At 38.8% G+C, this 22,210-nt stretch overlaps 1 protein-coding gene across 5 annotated transcripts in view; it reads right to left on the bottom strand.

Annotated features, from left to right (window-relative positions):
- The window catches only part of KAT6B (lysine acetyltransferase 6B), a 181,465-nt gene that overhangs the window by 21,632 nt on the left and 137,623 nt on the right, over window positions 1-22,210 (bottom strand). For all 5 annotated transcript variants that reach the window (XM_090278246.1, XM_090278247.1, XM_090278248.1 and 2 more), the window contains exons 11-12: window positions 18,219-18,380; window positions 15,242-15,335 (exon numbers count right to left, since the gene is read on the bottom strand). In XM_090278246.1, coding sequence (XP_090134372.1) covers window positions 15,242-15,335; window positions 18,219-18,380 — 256 coding nt within the window. The remainder of the gene's footprint in view (window positions 1-15,241; window positions 15,336-18,218; window positions 18,381-22,210) is intronic.

Below are 22,210 nucleotides of genomic sequence, written 5' to 3'. Positions count from 1 at the left end.
AACCTCCAGATTATTAATGAAACCTGATGAGTTCTCTTCGTCTTCAAGAAAGATTTATCTAAATTATTTGGTAAAATAAACATTTAAAACATATTCACAGGCGTCATTCATTTTATTTCTTCCATAGAAACATTCATTATGGTCTGCAAGTTTTTAAGAGGATGCAACTTAAAAGCTGCGGGGGTAGAAGGCTGTCAAGAGTCTTCAGATACATCTGCTTTGGTAGAGGTAAAAAATCTCATTAAGTTACCTAAATCCACAGGGAAAAACTCCAATACTGGGCAAACCACAGGGCAGGACTTCTAATCTCCGAATAGAGCATTACCTTCTTAAGAAGAAGGAAGTCTATTTTGCAGTAAGTAATCAGTAGAACCTCATTTCAACACATTCCAAGACGTTGTAGCCAGCCTTTTCCTTTCCCTTTCTTGAAATCGAACTTTTAACATCTTTATTTTTTAATTTTTGACTTATTATTGTTTTTCTATTACAGTTGTCCCACCCACCCCCATTCTCCACCCCCCTCACACAGTCCACCCCCTCTCTCACAGTCAATCCTCATCCTCTTGTCCATGTTCATGGGTAATTTATACTAGTTCCTTTGCTAAACCCTTCCCCTACTTACCTCCCTCCTTTTCCTCCCCTAACATCTTTTCTACAAGCACTGTTTTCAGTCCCTAAAGATCTACCCCAAACATTAGAACTGCTGAATATTCACCATTCTAGGAAGAAAGGGCAATTTCCTACACTTACAGGGTCTGCTAGATGGAAGGAAGGAAGGAAGGAAGGAAGGAAGGAAGGAAGGAAGGAAGGAAGGAAGGAAGGAAGGAAGGAAAGAAGGAAAAGGAGAAATAAAAAATAAACAATAAAAGTGCCAATATTGCTGTGTCTTTTCTTTATCTCTTTGGCCTCTCTGTTCCATATTTTCTCTTCAGTACACCCCCATTCTGCACAAACATTCCTTGTCTGAAGCCTTTATTTTATCGCCTTTCTGTTAACATACAATTCTTAAATTATGTTTCTCTAGGTTTAGGAGTGGACACATAATTTACAGGTATACTATTCTCTAATGGACTAGACTCAACACTTGAGAGGATATGATTCTAGTAAATTTCAGTCATTTCCTTCACATAAAATTGGTTCTGTAAAGTGTGACATGGAGAGGATGCCAATATACCAAATATCCATGTACTCACATTTTGATCTTAAAGCAATAAAGGTATCTGAGGATGTTAGGGTGTGTTATAAAGACAAGAGCTCTTTAAAGAGCTCTGAGAGGGGTGTGGAGGCCAAAGCACTCAGGTGGAACTGGGGTCATCATGAAGCCCACAGTGGTTGCTCTGTTTGTCCCCAACAACAGCCAAGTAGGCATTGTAGCACCTCTCCCTCCCACCCCTGCCCTGAGGTCACTGAGGTGGAACCTTCCTGGCCCAGATGTAAGGTCTATGTGTAGATATTGAAAGGTCCCTGCCCATTTCTCCCCACTCCTGGAGGTGAGTGAATGGGTATCATTAACAGCCCTTTCCTTACCAGTATGCTTTCACAGAAAGGTTCCTAATTCCTGGAACCCATGAATATGTTATTTTATATGGGCAAAGAGACTCTGCAAATGTGGTTAAAGTCTCTGAAATTGGAGATTATCCTGGATGAGCCAGATGGGCCCAAGGTAATTACAAGGGTCCTCCCAAGAGGAGGCAGGAAGGTGAGAGTAAGTAGTAGGTGATGTGACCATGGACGCAAGAAGATGGAGTGATAAAGGAAGGGGCCATAAACGAAGGAATGCTGGCAGCCTCTAGGGGGTAAAAAAGGGGAGGAAATATTGTCCCCTAAAGCCTCCAGAAGGAATCAGCCCAGCTGACCCATCTGACTTCTAATGTCCAAAACACATCTTTTTACAGAACAAATTCTCCATTTCATTTTAAATGATGATTTAATTTGCCCCCCCAAAAGGACATTTACATATTTTGTAAAGTGAGATCCACCTGTATTACATTTTCTCAATATTTCAGAAACACTTTTTTCAATACTTCCTACTGTATACAACTACTGAATGAATTAAGAGCAGAACAAAGTAATCACTACCCAGCCTCCCATGACACTCTACCAGAGGCCAGGTCACCACTGCATCTTACCTGAATATGGCAATAGCATTAGAACTGGTTGCCTAGTTCAACTTACACTCATTCTACATAAATGTTCCCACAAATGTTAAGATCCTGGGATTCCCCAGCCTGCTAGGATACAAATCCCAATCCCACTTCTTACCCTCAGAGGGCAAATTGCATAATCTCTGTGTCTCAGTTTCCATACCTCAAATGTTTATTATGAGGACTAACTGAGTTTTACATATAAGTCACTTTAGAATAGTACTTGGCACTTAGTAAGCACACAATAAATACTGACCTGCTATTATTATCTTATAAAAAAATACTTTCTATTGTATAATAACACTGCATATTTTTTTCAATATAGACAATTGGGTTACATGCATAACTAAATTTCTTTTAACCCACTCAACTATTTCAATTGCTTTATAAACATTAATTTAAAACAATTTTATTGATAAAAGAAGCTCCTCTATGATGTTAATCCAGAGCAGGACTCAATATAAATAATTATAAAACAGAGGTTTCTATATTGGTAAGCATGAAAATGCAGCACTAATATTAGTGTAAAAATGTTAACTACAAACCTATGGGGGAGAAAAAAAAGCCAGATTCTTAACTACTATTTTCCTAACATAATTCTAAACAAACTAAAGAAAACCTTTTGCTTTACCCAAACAAATTACTGTTTAAAAAAAACAAACACTACTGTACAAGTAGCTGAAATTATAAATGTGTTGTTCAGAAATACCACCATGAGAGGAGGGCTTTTTAAAAATAATTTAAAAATAATTTATTTATTCATTTGTTTATTTATTTTTAGAGAGAAGGGAAAGGAGATAGAGAGGGAGAGAAACATCACTGTGTGGATGCCTCTCACTCACGCCCCTAACTGGGCACCTGACATGCAACCTAGTCATGTGCCCTGAGTGGGAATCGAACCAGTGACACTTGGTTCACAGGCCGACGCTCAATCCACTGAGCCACAGCAGCCAGGCCAAGAGGAGGTTTTATCTTAGAATATTCTACTTCAAACGTAATGTCTCTACAATAAATTGGAAAATATGTTTAAGGGGAATAGTTCCAAAACCACGTATAGTACTAATTTCAACCAATCAGAACAAAATCTTTCTTGATCTTGTTTTAATAATGGAAGAATGCCTTCCTTGCATATACCTAACTAGGAAAATGGACAAAAGAGTTGGAAGCATTTCCTCCTCTGCAGTGGCAGAGCCCATGTGCGTTTCTCATACACAGCCTGGCCTGGCCAGGATGAATCCTCTCTATGTGTTTGACTGCCACTACCCTTGTGGGCAAGGACTGGATCACTCATCCTTATCGTCTCATACCCCAGGCTGATCCTGTCACAGTCTATGCAAAGCATGTTTACCGAAGGAAGGGACAAACTGAGAGATCTGAGATCTAGCACCAATTCTGCCACAAGCTGGTTGGGTTGAATCTGGTAGGTGCTGTCAGTGATGCAAAGAGGACTGACTAGATTTGGGCATTCATTTATTCATTTACTCCCTGACCAAACCTTTCTTGGGCACACCTACTATGTGCTTGGCACTGTGCTCAGGGCTTGGAGTTCAGCAATGAACATGTCCTGGCTCTCATGATGGCATCTGCTAAGGTTCCATTTAATGCTAAAGATTTGGTTTTCTCATACTAATTATACGAATGAAATTTTCCCAGTAGTTGGTTTCAAAATGACCCAGTGCAAATTCTGGTCAATGGTAGAAATCCTAGTAGACAAAAAATTTGTGGAGAGAAAAAAGCCCCCCTGCATTCCAAAACTTGAAAAAAATTCTGAGCTATGCAAAGTGGAACAGTAGCTGCAGACTGTATGTTTCATATTTACAATGCTTTCATTGAAGCAATGAATACAAATTATTCTATAAGAGCTATTTATTTGCTCTTATTTATGACAAGCTTAGTTAAAAAAGATACATAAATAAATCGTTAGCTGCACTACCGCATGCAACTCATTTCAATGCATTCAGTAACAGTCAGCCTCTGAATAAATCACTGAGAGCTCAATTTTCAACCTGATGTTATCTTTATCATATTAAAATATATTGTACTTCAGCTCAATGTAATAAAACAGTCATGACAAGGCCTTTAGTACAACATAATATAATGAGAAAATAAGGAAAAACAGTCATTTTCCTTATTATATTAAACCAGAATTCTATTAAAATATATGTCATCATTCTATTTGATTACACAGGTCAAAACATGTCTTCCAAAACCAAACAAAAGTCTGAGGATACAGCCGCTGGGCCTATCTTCCAACAAGTGTCCTGCTGGAGCGGTCTGGGGGTGGGGAGGACAGGTTCCTATCCTAGAAAAGACTATGAAGGACCTGAGTGCCATTTCAAAAGTGTAAGTTATTATTCTTTAACGATTGCCTTGACTGCGCTCACCCAGGGAGAATAGCTGCTGGGAAAGCTATGCAAAGAGAGCAGCCTTCTAGACAGTTTCTTAAGACTAAAGTTAAAAATCTTCCTTCCATAATAAATGCAAAGGAAATGTACTCTCTGATGAAACTAAGGAAAAGATATGTGTCTCTTCAACCAACAGTGGGTAAATGTGAACTGTGCCACAGCTCTCCTTTCTCTGCCCAAGGCTTGTAGTAGGTAATAACGACATTCTTCCTGATTGTAACTCAAATGACCCCAGGATAAAGGCCGCACATGAACAAAAATGCCAGATCTGAACAAAAGGCAAGCACACCCAACATCATTTGCAAGTAAGTAAACCACAGATGATTGATTATGTTCTAATAAAATAAAATTCTTTTTCCTAAGAATCGCACATGGGAAGAGAAACATTAAGTAAGCTCTTCCCATGGCAATTCGTTTAATATCTGTTCAACAAATAATAAAATCCTACTAAGTGTCAAGCTCTTTCAAGGAGTGAGACTGAAGCAGAGAACAAAATCTACCCCACGAAGCTCACTTTTGGTGAAAGAGATGAACAATAAACAATAAATATATAACGGATATATTCCACTTTCTAAATTACTTTGTACTTACTCAGCCTACAGCATTTTTTAATGGTCAGTGCCACTGAAAAAGGGAAAACTATTAAATAAAAATTGTATAAGGAGGTAAATTCCACATATCCAATTCATAGCTTCATTTAATTTGCTCATGTTTTAGTTATACAGCATGTCCCTAAAAGACCCCATCAGAGTCTCAAATCCCACCTTTGATGTTGGCTTATGGGGCTCATAAGTGGGGGAAATATTTATCCTGCAGCCCACCCAAGAGAGTTTATGCCCGAAGTGAGCACTTCATGAATTTGATTCCGTCATGGATAAGACAAAACTCACATGTCTTGCTGGGGTAAAAAGATGAGGCTGCTCGGTGAGACAAGCACCAGAGTTCTGGCCACCCGGAGGCTGAAGGAAGCATAATCCAGGCCTACCTGTACCCATCTTTGAGTCACCTGCTGACACTGCTGCCCTAAGTCAACCACAACAGTACAGAGATGCCCAGAGACCCTTGCTGGAGAAATGGGATGTCTCACCAGGGCCTGTGAGGCGCGGACCAGGCTCCTGGAGAGAAATCTGCGTACTCTGACATTATACTCAACTTTCCCACCTAGAGAAACTAGTGACTTCTGCATAATCACTAGTGTTTACAAACAGGAAAAACATGGCTTGCTGGACCCAACCAACCCAATTTCTAAATTAAAACACCTGCTTTCTACAGCAGATAGGCTAACTCAGTACCAAATATTTATTTTAAAAAAAAACCTAAACAAACAATTTTCAGGTAGGATGAAATCACTCTAAATCTCTGCTTAAAAATACTTTTTAAGTTTTACTTAAACTATGTTTTGAAAAGTTTGTAGGGGGAAGCTCTTTTAGTCTACTGAAGGCAGACTGTTAACACAGGAAGTTGCTAGCTGGTCACCTGAACTACTGTGAAGTGTATCCCTGTATTTAGATATCAGAGATACCATCATTTTAGCCAGTAGCTTGCATCTAAGACGTGGGGGAAGAAGTTTTCTCTTTGAAAGCATGGACAGGATTAGCCTCTCAACATCACACCCTCTAGGCAGAGATGAAATATGTGGCTTTCCTTCTAATTCTGCCTAATGGACCGAAAAGGGCAGAGAAGAAGGCAACAGGAAACCAGAGAGAAGATGCTTTCCCTTCCTATGTGGTGCTTCCTCAAGAAATCAGCCAAAGCTATAAAGAGGCTAAAGGAAAGACATTAAATTAATCACTGAACAAGAAGGGGGAAAGAACGAAGGTGTATAAAATTACACCAGTTAGTTCTCACTGAGAAAGGCTAATATATTTAAAATTGTACCCAGAAGCATCTTTTTTTTAAAGTGTATTGTATATCTTATTTTTCTTAAATGCAGGGGCACACACGAGTCATTTTTAAGAAAAGAGAACAAATGGAAGGACACTGCTAATCACTCTTAGGACAAAACCAAGTTCATAACTTGCAGGCACAAAAACTGGGCCACCTGCACCCTGCACACAGTAATTACACACTCAGGTTTTAAACCATCTACAGAACTCATGAAAGCCAAGGTGAAACCCCTCAACATATAAAATGATAGAAAATGTCTGCCAAGGGTATTTCCTGAAATGAGTGCCTAATTCATTCATTACTCCTACTTCCTCCAGTTACAGTTCTGTTCCATGAAGGACAACCCTGAGACACTGCAGAGTATTTTAAAACTAAATTAAAAAGCCAAGAATTTAACCTGCTCACAAACTTTTATGATTAGTTTACAAATAATAGGCACTGATTTTAAAAATGCCTGAATGCCCAGTTAACTGATATTTTACATAATTGATAAGCCTGTCCTTTGTATACTAGTTTCAAAAACACATGGTTGTAAGTTTGTAGACTTTAGGACCCAGTTGTCATCTACGTTTTATAGATCCCTCAGGATTAAGACAAGGTTGGAATATAGAAGAAAACGTTAATATAAGATTTAGAATTCTTATAAATCTAGTTAGTATGCTTGATTATTTTAAATTCGGAAAGAATGCAGAAATTTCATCGAATGCCTTTTCTGAATTTGTAATACACAGCCCATGTGGACATATCTTTTTGTTTTCTCCTTAATCTTTCTCTATTAGTACTCCCCTCTTTTCTTTCCACCAATGTTCCTGTCTCTCTGGCTTAAAAACAAAAACAACCACACCTGGCTGGTGGAGCTTTCTGAGTCCAATTCTTTAAATTCCACTTAAACCATAGTTCCTCCAAAGTATACTGCTTACATCTTATCTTAACCTTCTCTGAGGCCCTGAATGCTGGCTGGGGGGTAATCTTACAGAAGGTTCTCAATGTCTCTGTACCTCCCCACTAGAGATGATTAACAATAACCCACCTCCTAGGGTTGTTAGGATTATATCGGCAGCCGTCCGTCTCGAGAGACGATGGTGTAGCTTCTTAAGAGTCTATCTGCACCGCCGAGAATGGCTGTGCAGTCCAACTCGGGAGTGACACGGTATCTGTCTCCTCCCGTGTTGAATCGACATCTTGTGATGACGCTGGAGTGTCCTCTCCAGTGAAGCTGAAGCTACAGAGCCTGGGCAGGGTGATATGGAGGGTCTGCTGTTGCCCATGCAGCAGACCCCCCCTCTCTTCGCAGCTGAAGGGTCCAAGGGAAAGACGGAGTCAATACAGCTCGGCTTCAGGTGCGCCGCAGGAGTTGCCGGTGTTGACTACAACGTCAAACCGCCTTAGGGACTCCGGCTCCGGATTTTCTGTCGGGGTTTACTCCCTTAGCCTTTCCCCTGAAGAGGTATGCCGCAAGGCAGCGGAGGTTTTTTGGAGTCAGAGTTTTCCTTCTCTGGTTGTTAGGATTAAGCGAGTTAATATATATAATTCAGGGGACCAGTGCCTAACACACAGCAAGTGCACTAGAAATGTCCCCTATGGTTATGACTATTGTCGAAATGCTGACCTCTTTTAGCTTCCCTGCTTACAGTTCTCTCCCGATTCTCTTCCTACTTCTAGACCCTGTCCAACTTCCTTGGTGACTTCCTCATTCTCAATTACTCCCTTAAATGTTGGAATTTCAATCACTCTATTCTCAGCGCTATTTCCTTACACTCTCCCAGGGTTGTCCTCACCTACCTGTGGTTTCAGCCACCATTGATGCCCATGACTCCCAATTGCTCCCTCTAATTCAGACCCCTGCTGAGCTCTGAACTCCACTGAAAAAAGCTGCATGACAGTGTACAAAATCACAGTGAAGGCAACAAGGCCAAAGCTGCACTTACTACCCGTCCAAGCTCAGTTCATTCATTCACTTACCCAGTATTTACTGAGCTCCAGGCACAGTTCTCCCCACTGCGGACAGAAAAATACCTTCCTCATTTCCATGCAGCTACTGCCACTGCCCTAGGTCAGACCTTCATAGAAGCTTGCTTCTTAAATTCAATTTCTTTTTAGTTATAGCAAAAAGTGTAAATAAGAAGAAAATAAAAATTGCCTGTAATTCTAATTCTAGAGATAATCTGGAAATGTATTTTCTTTCTTTCTTTGCATATACATTTTACATAATTGAGAATATATATATTTACAATTTTGAAACCATTATTTATCATAAGTATTTTCCTATTTTATTAAAAATGCATCAGAACATAATTCTTAATGGGTAATAATATTCTATTACATGGGGAGACCATAATTTTCTCAGGGGAATGGTTCTCTCTTACCTTTAAATATTGAGATTGTCTCAGGATATTTTTATTGTAAATAAAGACACTGAAGGACAAAACATTAACTCTTTCAGTGACAGGATTTGGGGGATTTCAGGGGATTTCATTTTCTCTTGGTATTATATCTATGTTTATCTGGCTTTCTACTATGAGTTTATAGTGCTATAACTGGGGAAGGGGATGAATGAAAAAGGAAAGTCTACTATTTAAAAAGATAAAAATGCAAAAAATGTTGTTATATTAAGTATGAAAATGCATATTAATTAAAATATGTTGATTTCCTTAGAATAAATTCCTTTCAAAAATAAGTGTTAAGCGTTTTTGATACATACTACCAAAGTTGAGGAAAATGTCCACCAATTTATACTTTCTCCAGAATAAATACAATAGGGCCCATCTATGACAATTTGGTTAGACTTAGGTAAAATTTAAAGTCTTTGCTAATTTGATTGGCAAAATATTTGTAATCTTGCAGTTATTTGAGTTTGCATTTCTAGATTTAGTGTTGTGGCTAAGGGTCAAAGTACTTGGGACTTGAGTTGCAGCTATGCTATATTTATTATTTAGGTAACTAAATAATTCAGTTTCTTCACCCCATAGAGTGAATGAGGACGAAAGCACACACTCAACCATTGTGAGGAGGGAGGGAATCAGTACTCTTAGTGAAGTGGCTGGCACATATTAGGCACTCAGGAAATGTCAGCAATGTTGCTGCCTCAATGATTTTCTTTTCTGCATATTCTGCATTCCCGGCCTCTCTTCTTTTTTCTATTAGGGTTTATGATTTAACAGTATCACATCTTCCTTTATGCTTTTAAAATTACTGCAGATATCAACCTGGATCTGCTCACCCAGTACCCAGACAAGCAGAGTCTTGAATAATTGGAAAATATATGTGTGTGTGTGTGTGTGTGTGTGTGTGTATAACAGACTATAATAACTGTTACATAAGTATGTATCAGTCAATATATGCCCAAGGCTACTCACTACAGCACTTCTAAAAGTGTAAAATAATGAAAACAACCCATATACCCATACTTAAGAGAGTAAGTGAATAAATTATGAACATCACCCAATGGAGTACTACATAGCTATAGAAGAAAATAAGCAGTTGTATGGAGTGACTTTTAGTATATATTAAGTGGAAAAAAGCAAAATGTAGAAGACTATCTATAGTATATGCTACCCTTTTGTGTAGGAAGAAAATACACATCTTCTCATTTGTACAAAAGAAGTATAGGAAGGACAAGCAAAGCTAATTAGATTGGTGACCTGCAGGAAAGGATTGGGGAATGGGAGTGGGTGGAGGGAATGGGGGAGGGGATGACGCCTCTCTGAGTATACCCTTTAATATAGTTTCAGCTTAAAAAAATTATGTCAACCTTTTTATACTCTAAAAAGGAAATCAATGAGGATGGAGGAAATACTAAAGTGGATAACAAACAGAAACAAATAACCCTAACTATATTTCAAATGAATACTATAACCACACTGAAACCCAACTTCCATTATCCGCCAAATTCAACATGTGATCCTAGATGGGGAAACCTTTTTCCCTAGAAAGGGTATTCATGAAAACTGGCAAATTTGAAATCTGAACAAGATCTGATGATAGTGCTGAATCAACATTAATATCTTGATTTTTATAATTTGTGGTCATATGACAACATCTTGTTTTTTAGAAAAACACTTAAATATTTAGGGGTAAAGGTGTAACAGGCCTGCAATTTACTCTCAAATGATTCAGAAAAAGAATTTTATATATATTTCTTAAATGATATAGGGGAATGGGGAAGGAGAGCGAGGGGATAGAGAATGATAAAGCAGAAAGCAGATGTAATAACATGTTAACATCTGAGAAATCTGGGTGGAGAGTATATGGGAATTCTTGGTACTATTTTTGTAACTTTTCTCTTAAATCTGAAATTATTTCAAAATTAAAGGAAAAAATAGTGAGCTGGATAAGGCATTGCTGGACAGCTCTGGCAGCAGGGGCAGGCCACAGCCTGGCAGGGAACACTCCGGTAGCAGGGGTAGGCCACAGCCTGAAAGGGGACACTCCGGTAGCAAGGGCAGGCCACAGCCTGGCAAGGGACACTCCAGCAGCCCAATACCCCAGGCAAGTGCCTGGGAGAAAAAGCAGCTACCTGCCTTGGGAGGCTTTGAAGCAGGAACCACAAGTTTTGTGGGAAGGAGGCTTCTCTGAAGTTTTGAGATGTCTGGTGGGCAGGAAGAGTAGGTGTGTATGCGTGTGCGTGTGTATGGATGCATGTGTATGTGAAGATAGATGGGAAGGACTTCAAAATTTTCCGACTGAGAAAGAGAGAGAATCTCAGAATCCAAGAGAGAGATATCAGCTTCAGCCCATGACAGTCATGCCTTCCTCTATTCATGATGTGGTCTGAGCAGGCTGGGAGTTGGTGTCCTTTAGTAACTCTGGCCAAGCTCTACAAATGACCCTGCTCTGACAAATCCCACACAAGCTCTCCTAGGAAGACAGAGACAATTTATTCCAAAAGCAACATGTGGTCTGGTGGATGACCATTCTACCTCTCTTGGCTGTCCTGGAGAACAGTGTTCAATTCAAAGCCATGGATTCACAGTTCTTTATATACACACTACACATTTTATTTCACCGATGCCTATGATCCAGTATGCAAGTGGACAAGTAATTTCAACTTTCTAAAGTAGCAGTTGTTACAGACAAAATAAGGATTTTTCCTGTCTTACAGTTTTCATTAAATTATTGAAATACATCCCCTGACCAAAGACCCTCAGATTCATATACAAAATAGAAATAAGTATTAAAAGGTCTCTTAACAGATTTTAGAAACCCCATAATCCTGCTTAATCTGTCTTGCTGAGTTCTGAATTATGAGGGTGGTAAGGATTATGAGAGGGTATAACTCCTCCTTCTGCAAAAGTTTGGATCTAAATCATTCTAGAGAGATATTTATCTACTATTATTTTAAGTAACTCCAAAGAAGTAGATGCTATCAGTTTTTTCAGTGGTCTACTCTTTCTTCTTTAAAACCTTAGTAGCCAAGGAATTTATTTTTGGTTTTAAATTAAATTTCTATTGGCTTTATACCACTTCTAATTTTCTTTGAATGTTGTAAAATTCTTCTCCGATCTCCTCTTCTGAAGGAATAACACCAATCCCCTTTCAATGTTATTCAAATCATTCACCACACCCCTTAGCCCTCTCCAGTGCTGGGGCAATGCCGAAGGGACAGGAAAGAGAACATCTAAAATTACACCCTCAGCACCGCATTGCTTGGACGCACCCTAATGGATGGCATTTATCACGATGGCCCTGAGCCATCCAGAAAGACTCAACAGTGTTTCATAGTTCACGTTTAAAAATCAGGGTAGGCTCTAATGCAGTTTTCACAAAAATGTCTGACATAAAGTTTTAGCATTGGAAGATAAGGTCTTTGTTCCTGGGTTGTTTCCTTATGTAGAAGGCCTCAATACCAGATCACGCTACATAAGTAAGATGCTACTCTATCTGGAGACTTGCATTTTTTACCTGATAAGTCCCAGTCCCTTTTTAATTTTAGGTAAAAAATTATTGTGGGTAGTGACCATATCACTTTGCAGATTCAATTAATGCACATTATTGAGTACACTCAGAGCTGGATTTAACGGTGGGCACACCGGGCATGCACCCTGGGCCCCAACTTCTGAAGGACCCCACAAAACCCCAACTTTACACTTCTTCCTAACGACACCAAGTTTGGTTTCATATGTGCAATTTTAATTACGTACAAGTTTACCAACCCTGGCTGGTTTGGCTCAGTGGATTGAGCGTCGGCCTGCGAGCTAAGTGTCGCTGGTTCGATCTTCCAGTCAGGGCACATCAGAGAAGGAAAACTCTGACTCCAAAAAACCTCCGCTGCCTTGCGGCATACCTCTTCAGGGGAAAGGCTAAGGGAGTAAACCCCGACAGAAAATCCGGAGCCGGAGTCCCTAAGGCGGTTTGACGTTGTAGTCAACACCGGCAACTCCTGCGGCGCACCTGAAGCCAAGCTGTATTGACTCCGTCTTTCCCTTGGATCCTTCAGCTGCGAAGAGAGGGGGGGTCTGCTGCATGGGCGACAGCAGACCCTCCATATCACCCTGCCCAGGCTCTGTAGCTTCAGCTTCACTGGAGAGGACACTCCAGCGACATCGCAAGATGTCGATTCAACACGGGAGGAGACAGATACCGTGTCACTCCCGAGTCGGACTGCACAGCCATTCTCGGCGGTGCAGATAGACTCTTAAGAAGCTACACCATCGTCTCTCGAGACGGACGGCTGCCGACGACGACGACAAGTTTACCATCGGCAGTAAAACCTGATAGTATGTTTATATTCACTTGTTTTCATTATTTCATTACTACGCTGCATACTACACACATACTACGCTGCATAGGCCCCGCGCGGCTGCGCTACCGCTCATCAGAGCAATAGAACTGTATTTGCTACATTGTACTTACAAAGGTTCTCCTGCAGTGCAGACTTACTTACCATGTACATAAATACGCAAGGATGTAAATTAGTTTGTGGATGTGTACTTGTTTCATTTATGGTTTTAAAAATAGTTTTCTGTGCATATAAATAAAAATTTTATTTTCCCTGTCTCTCTCTCTTTTTCAAGGGTCCCAATATTTTCTTCTGCACCCGGGGCCTCAACTGATCTTAATTCACCTGGGTACACTGTCCTACTGAATCCAAAGAAGAAGGTATTTAAGGAGTCTACAGTACATTTATGACACATCAATAATTACACAGGATGAATTATGTCTAAGTGCCACACTGTAGAGATATGGAGCCAAGAAGGGAATGAGATGAAACTCTAGGAGGTGGAGTCAAAAAGAAGAGGCTCTTGATCTGGCTCTTATCAATGTGTAAGAAGTTGAAAAAAGAAGAGGCTGGAAAAGAAAAAGTGGTCATTTTAGGGAAGGACTGCACAGACAAAGAATGGAAGTATGAGAACATTTTCAGAGTATTTGAAGAAACAGAGATTAGTAGATGAAAAAGCCTGTATGATAGGCACTAGATGTTGGAAGACCTTGAACACTGAACTAAGAAGTCTGCCTTATTATCTAGTCATGTAGACTATCAAAAGTTGAAGTCTTGAAGGGCTGCTATGCATACCAGAAATAATATTTATGAATAACTTATGAATACTGGCTGCAAAAAACTCCAGCAGCAAAACAACTGGATTTGCTCTTTGAAATGATTACAGATAGGACTCTGTAAAATAAAAATGGTTAACTCCTGGTAAGATGGCCTTCCATGGGAAAACTAAATTAAGAAAGAACAGACAAGACTAGGGTAATGAATTAATAACTAGAAATGTTATCCAAAACACAAAGATAATCAATACAAAATATTTCAAAAAATATCCTTCGATGTCAATAAATCATACAAATCAGTCTAAAACTGCCATACAGTTATTTTATATCCAGACTTTAAAATTTCAATACCTAATAATATAGATTTGGACTCAACATATTTCTTCACTGTTTTCCTTGAGCACATTTACACTGTGCTTTTTTGCATTTGATATACTGAATGAAGATTACAATTTCCTGAAATTTTCTTCTTTCAGTTTAAAATAAAACAAACTACAATTTGGTGAAGAAGCAGCACAGGGTTCCTTAGTGGCATATTTTTACATTGTCAGAAATAACCATTATCATGAGATACCTGGCCTTTGTGTTATCTGAATATTTTGAATCAATTCTCCAAGCTTAGCCTTACCACTACATCCAATATAATATAAAGGAGAAAAACACTATCATTTGTATTATGCTATCCTGTGCATATTTTTACATATTATTATTACAGTTTTAACTGAAGAAACTCAAAAGATACCAATATGTATAACAAATGTTTCTTGGGCAACCTCTAGTTACAAACATTGTAATAATTTCCATAATAGAAGAGGAAAATGAACAAAACAAGACAGTTATTTCTCCTACAGAGGCTCAAAGAATAGGCTACCTAAAGAATAGTTTTTCTAAAGAGAAATATTCCTTTCCAGCTCTGTACTGTACTGTACAAGATTATAGGCAAAATTTTAGAAAGCTGAAAATCCTTTTAAATAACACTTTCTTCAGCTTTAATCGCAAATAATTGCCTCTTTTGGTGCTAATGAGCATGAACACCGTGGAATGGAATGCAATTCTGCCGGTTCATTCAGGGTAATGGTTTTGTGAGCTAGTGACTCTGCTGAGAGATCTAGTCTCAATTTCCTGGAGTACAGAAGTGAGCAGCAGTAAATTCTTCACTTGAGGAAGATTTTCTAAGCTATGTAAATATAAAGAGAAAACCCATTATCTATTGATAAAAACAACAAAGGTTAAATAAAGTTTTATGTTACTCTTTCCTTTCACAGCCATCTGCACACTGGATCAGGAAAGTAAATAAAGCACTTCACTTACTGAAATCAATGAGAAACCGTCCAAATCCTTGCCTTTGGTGCTGGGGCATGATCATTATGCAGGAGACATTATACTTCTGCTGGCAAAGCTTTTCCTGCGGGAAGGAGAAACAGATCAAGTATGTCAAAACTCTGCTGAAGTGAGCAATTCCCTGCACCTGCCACTGTCCTTGTACAATAGTCCACTAAGGTGAGCCAATGTATTAGGTGGAGATCAAACAGAATAATCCTACTGTTAATCAATCAAACCATCAGCTAACGACAAACCATCAACTCCAGGCATGCCTCTCAATTATGCCTTTACTCGTGGAAGCCAGTACCATAAAATAAGAATAAAGAATCCAAGGAAATATGAGCCAAATGAAACAACACATAGTATGGGAGAAATGCTCAAACAACTCAGGGGGGCGGGTTAAAAAATATATATAGTTACCCAGCTTGGTAAGTTAGGACTTAGCCAGGGACCTTGCTAAATAACTTACAACTCTGCAATAGCAATATGTCTCTACCTTTGAGCAAATGCCCCCGTGAAACTAAAATAGTATGTGTGTGGGTAGATTTGCACAAATAAACTTCTCCTATGAATCAGAACTCTAACTAAAAAGCAAGAGAAATAATTAATCTGCATGTCAAACCAGGAATACAAAACAAAACAAAACAAAACCGAGAACAGCAACAAGAAACTCTGAAGCCTCTGAACACAAGTGAGGCCAAAAACAGCCTGAAACCAAAAGGAATATAGGGAAGAATATGTACTTATAACTAAGGAAGATTTGCAATTTTCATGGGATGTGGCATCAGAGCAGCAATATTTTATTCAGAGTACACAGAAGCCGCCAAAACCTACACAGAGAAGATCTGGTAAAGGCTTTTGAGGTTGTGAATGCTCTGGCCAAATACGAACCACAAATAAGATTGACCACAAATGGTACTAACCACATCAAAGAATTACTTCAGAACACCCAGATCTTTAATGAACTTATTTGAAAGATCACAGGAAACGTTTGTGGAAAAAATGCTACAGGGCAGCAATAAAGATTTCTTTGTGAAAAAGATACGTTTCCAACTTTTGCTCATTTGTAGCTGTCTGTGGACTCTCTTAAGAAATGAGGAGGAAGAACTAATGTGTGTCAGTTTTCCTAATGAACAGGATTGTCCATCACTGACTGTGAACATCAATGGCAAAAGTTCAAATAATTAGTATATTTTTCAAAGTTAGACAAATGGGTCATTCAATCCAAAGAGAGATGTACACTGGGTTAAAAGGATTCATCCTTGATGTCATTCTTTCATGCCGAAGGATTCCTACTTATTCCTAGGAGATTTTTTGAAATCCAAGTCAATGGTGTTTCTCCCCCCACCGATACCCTGCCTTTAACATGTTATTACAGCTAAATCCTAATCTCTGGATAAAATAACTGCTCCTTTCTTCTCTTCTGTTTAGAGCAATCTATTATGTGCTTGGAAAGTCATATACATGTAATAATTTACAGTGAATTTTTCTCGGTCATCTTGGCCATTCTCTGGCTATAACTTCTAGAATCTGGTTTAAGTATAACTCTAAAGGGACATAGTCTTTCACATTTCAATTGACATTTAGAATATGGTTTGGTTTTTATCTAGTCTTTTAACATAATATTTTTTTACATGAATTTTTGTTTTACTACACTGTCTATGAATACTAGTATTCCGAGTATAGTAAGAAATGACAGTAGTTGCTGCTATACTATAAAAGAAACTGTGACAAAATGAAAAAAAATGTAGCTTGTTCTGAGTAAAACATGGGCCCTCTAGGAGGAAGAAAGGCAGAGACTCAAATCACAAGAGTTACCTTCAACGACAGATCTAGAGGCAGCCCGAGCAGGACAGGGAGAGCAGGCACCTTTAAGCATCTACATTTAAACTCATATATAAATAAAGAGCATCATGTTCTAATAGGAAGGATAATCATTACCACTATTCTTTTTAACTTTTCAGAGAAAAAGATCTTTATATATACCTATAGAAAAGGTAAGATGTTTTATAAATTATATAAAGATTTCCTAAAGTTTTGTGTTGATCCTCTGTCTTCTTTTTAATCTGTAATAGACCTGCATATATATTCTATCTTTTGATCTTCCATGAAAATGACATTTTAATAAAGCATTCCATTTATATTATGCAAGAGTAGAGTCATTAAAATTCACTTATCACCTAATACAAAAAATATATCATAAGAAAGAAACACAGGGTTTAGATCATTTTACCTTCTGCCTAAAGTCTCATAATTATCATCCAGGCACATTAAACTATTTCCTAGGTGCCTAAGAACAGTTAAGGTCATTACCTGGTAAATATCTGCAAACTCAGTTTTCCTTCACTGCATATGAGTTGTTTCTCAAAAGCCTTTGGACAGAAGAATGTGAGAGAATTGCTCTGAACCAGCAATATAGCAAGGGCCTCCCTATGTTAACAGCTGGAGATAACTTAGCCCTCCTAAAGGTGAGGCTGCTTTAGATCTTAAAACAATAGCACAGAGAATAACAGATGAAAAAAATCAGTTATTATATCAGCTTGACTATCCAAATGCCCGTGTTCCAATTCACTGAGATCCTGATGACCACAGAGGGAATGCACTAAGGAGAAATGAGAATTATCTTTTAACTGAGACCTTCATATTGACACCACTTAGGGGGAAAAAGGAAATAAGCTTAACATTTAGAAAATCAAAGATGCTAGATGGTCTGCAGGCAGCAATTATAATGTTATATGGATGCTAACAATCAAGAGAGCAAACAGTGCTGAGGACCTTTGCACACTTCGACACAATGTTTATTGTTTGTTTTTTTAAATGAGCTCTAAACAAGCACCTGAGCTTTTCAGAAACATGTCACTTTTTCAAATTATAGTGATACAAAAGCCTGCCCTATTCAAAGAATTGGGTTCTACCAAAAACATTCTGAAAAAGAAAATGAAGGTCATACTGGCTCTTGTTTTACCTTAGAGAAGTATCCAACTAGATGACAGCCCTTTTCATCATTTTTTGTTAGGACATAAAAAAGGAATGGCTCGACATCATAATATAACGTTTTGTGGTCCAGGAAGAGCTTGGCTAACAAGCAAAGGTTTTGGCAATAAATTTTGCTCATATTTCCATCAACCTAGCAAAGAGAAACAGACAACATTATTTAACATAAAAATGCCACTCAATATAAAACTGTTTCTTTTATATGGTTTTTGGAAAGTATATAGTTTTATTTCTAAATCCCAAACTGAGAGATTAAAACACTCCATTAAACAAGTATAAAGTTAAACAGAAAATAAGTGTCACTTGGCAAATCAGAATTCCACCTTTTCTCTTAAATTAGGGTAAATTTAAGACAGCTTAAATTTCTCTTTAAGCTACCTGAAGAAAGGCCAACCCACTAACAAAGGAGTAATTTTTATTTGCCATTTATTATGAGTAAAAAATGATCAGGTGTGACCTCTCTGCTTGAAACAAGTAAAGCTGAATTAAAGAAATGGAAATAAATCAAAGTACTGTTCAAGTAAGTTTTCAAAAGGGCTTCACATAAAAATAAAATAAATGAACTTATTACTCTGATTCTTCACAAGTGAGGATTAGCAAAAGAGCCTTCTTCCATTTTGATTTTATCACTAGCATCATTTTAAATATAATTGGGAAAGATAAAATTTCTATGTTGGGAATACTTACAGAGAAAGTGAGATGAATTTCAACCTACAATAAGTACCATGATTACAGTCTACTTCTCTTCAAAATAAAAGAATCAAGCTGTGATACTGATGGCTATAGACAGGAGGCTAAGCACAGATGCCAATTTCTTTGATCAAATATAGTTACTTGTTGAAAACAGAAATCACAGCAGATTCAAGAAGAATTTCCCTAGCACTTTTCTTAGGGGAAGTGGGTTTTTGCTAACCAGAGCTCTTTAACAATGAACTTGACTGTTCTTTAGTCTCCTGTGGACCATAAAGGTTCTCATATTGCACAAATTATTTTTAGACTTCATATAACTATTTCCCTTGGATAAAATCTAGGTCCCACACATAGCAACATAATCAAATATGGGCAATAGATACAGAGGATACAATTCTCTCTTTAATTAAAGAAAGGTTTTATGTATTTGGGAGTATGGTCCTTTTGGAAATGACAGTACATTACAAAAAGGACAAAGATGTATCTGTAAACCAAAAAAGAGAATGACAATGCCGAAAAAAATCTCACCAGTGTGCAAGGTCTATGGCATGCTTTCAAAAGCGATAAAGACAGAAAAGTAGTAATCTGTGTTTATTCTTTGTTTATTTTATAAGATACTTAGGGAAATACTAAGAGAAATTTCTTCCATGCTTTATGCTAAGTATTATTAAGATTCTAGAATGGGGACCTTGACCTTTACCAAATTTCTTCAATTTTTTTGTTAGTTTTTAAAAATTGTATTTTATTGATTATGTTATTACAGTTGTTCTGATTCTTCCTCCTTTGCTCCCCTCCTCCCAGCACCCCCCACTCCTTTAGGCCATCGCCCCGCCCCCACTATTGTTCCTGTCCATGGGTGATATGTGTAAGTTCTTTGGCTTCTCCATTTCCTACACTGTATTCTACATCCCCGTGGCTATTCTGTAACTTCCTATTTGTACTTCTTAATCCCCTTACCTCTTCACCCAGTCTCCCTCAACCCCTTCCCATCTGGCAACCATTAAAATGCTCTCTGTATCCATGATTGTCTCTGTTCTTCTTGTTTGCTTAGTTTTGTTTTTTTAGATTCTATTACTGATAGATATGTATTTATTGCCATTTTATTGTTCATAGTTTTGATCTTCTTTTCCTTGAATAAGTCCCTTTAACATTTCATATAATAATGGTTTGGTAATGATGAACTCCTTTAGTTTTTTTCTTGTCTGGGAAGCTCTTTATCTGCCCTTTGATTCTAAATGATAGCTTTGCTGGATAGAGCAATCTTGGCTGTAGGTTCCTGCTTTTCATGACTTCGAATATTTCTTGCCAGTCCCTTCTTGCCTGCAAAGTTTCTTTTGAGAAATCAGCTGACAGTCTTATGGGAATCCCCTGTAGGTAACTAACTGCTTTTCTCTCGCTGCTTTTAAGAGTCTCTCTTTATCTTTAATTTTTGACATTTTAATTATGATGTGTCTTGGAGTGGGCCTCTTGGCATCCATCTTGTTTGGGACTCTCTGTGCTTCCTGAACTTGCATGTCTATTTCCTTCACCAAATTAGTGAAGTTCTCTTTCATTATTTTTTCAAATAGATTCCCAATTTCTTGCTCTTTCTCTTCTACTTCTGGCACACTTATGATGAGAAATGTTGGACCTCTTGAAGTTGTCCCAGAGGATGCTTATACTATCCTCATTTTTTTAAAATTCTTTTTTCTTCTCGTTTTTTGACTAGTTGTTTTTTTCTTCTTCTTTATGATCCAAATCGTTGATTTGATTCTTAGCTTCATCCACGCTATTGTTGTTTCCCTGTAAATTGTTCTTTATTTGAATTAGTGTATCCTTCATTTCTGACTAGATCTTTTTTATACTATTGAGGTCCTCACTGAGTTCCTTGAGCTCTGCATCTGATAGATTGCTTTATCTCCATTTCGTTTAGCTTTCTTTCTGGAGTTTTGATCTGTTCTTTCATTTGAGCCATGTTTCTTTTTCTCCTTGTTTTGGCAGTCTCTCTGTGTTTGTTTCTATGTATTCGGTAGAGCTACTTTGACTCTGTGTCTTGGTAGCATGACCTAATATAGTAGGTGTCCTGTAGGGTCCAGTGGCACAGCCTCCCCTGTCACCCAAGCTGGATACTCAAGGTGCACCCTTTGTGTGGGCTAAGTACACCCTCCTCTTGTAGTTGAGCCTTGGTTGCTGTTAGCAGATCAATGGGAGGGATTTATCCAGGCCAATCAGCTGCAGGGACTGCCTGTGATCACTGACCACCAACCACTGCCCTCTGTGGAGGATCAGCTATACAGGGGAAGGGTGATGGTGCTCCATTGGGGTCTGTTGCTGTCCGCTGGGTGCGCTGGCCCTGGGGTTTCCTGGGTCGTGCAGGCCAAGGTCAGCCCCAACCTGTGTTTCGCCAGGGACCACCCTGCCTGAGTTATAAAACAATGTGAGATGGCTGCTACTTGTGCTGGGCTTGCAGATTCCCAGGCAAAACCAAGTTGTGAATCTAGGCTGGCTGCTGCTAGTGCTGGGCCTGGGGTTCACTGAGGCCAGCTGCTGCTTGTTTGAGAGGACTTAGAAAGTTGTGCAGTATGAGCCAAGACCAGCCATTCAGATGAAAAAGCAGCTTTGGTGGGCCCGTAAGTTGGGTGGGACAGCCTCTGGGGAATCTCCAACTCAGGTCAAATAGTGTTAGCCGGGATGATGGACTCTCATATATGGCACCAGTCCGCCCGCTCCATGGCTCTGCAAGAGGGCTCAGAAAAGGGGCAATGGCCTCTGTTTACCCTGATGCCAAGCACTTCAGTCTCCCCCAGTATGCCACTCATGCCCTTCAAGCTGCCACCCTGGCACTGGAACTCAGGGGAGTGAGTCTGAGTAAGTAAGTCTGGGTATGGGTTCTTTGAGAGGAACTGCTTGGGGCTCCAGCAGTCTCTTCCATGGACTCAATGCCTGCTGATCTTTGCAGCCAGAAGTTGTGGGGACTTATTTTCCTGGCACTAAAACTCTGGGTTGGGAGTCTGGTATGGAGCTGGGACTCCTTGCTCCTAAGATATCCCTCCTGACTTTTTACCTACCACATGTGGGTGTGGGACCAGCATGTTCCGTGTCTGCATCCCTCTTATCAGTCTGGATGGATGTGGTTTCTTTAATTTCGTAGTTGTCAGATTTCCATTCAACTCAATTTCTGATGGTTCTGAGGGATGTTTATTCTATATTTTAGTTGTAATTTTGATGTGTTTGTGTGAAGAGGCGAGTCATGTTCGCCTATGCCACCATCTTGACCAGAAGTCTTTCTTCAAT

This window comes from Furipterus horrens, unplaced genomic scaffold (genome assembly GCF_987537825.1).
Source record: "Furipterus horrens unplaced genomic scaffold, mFurHor1.1.pri manual_scaffold_5, whole genome shotgun sequence".
NCBI classification, from domain to species: Eukaryota; Metazoa; Chordata; class Mammalia; order Chiroptera; family Furipteridae; genus Furipterus; species Furipterus horrens.
This window is presented reverse-complemented; position numbering and strand designations above follow the sequence as displayed.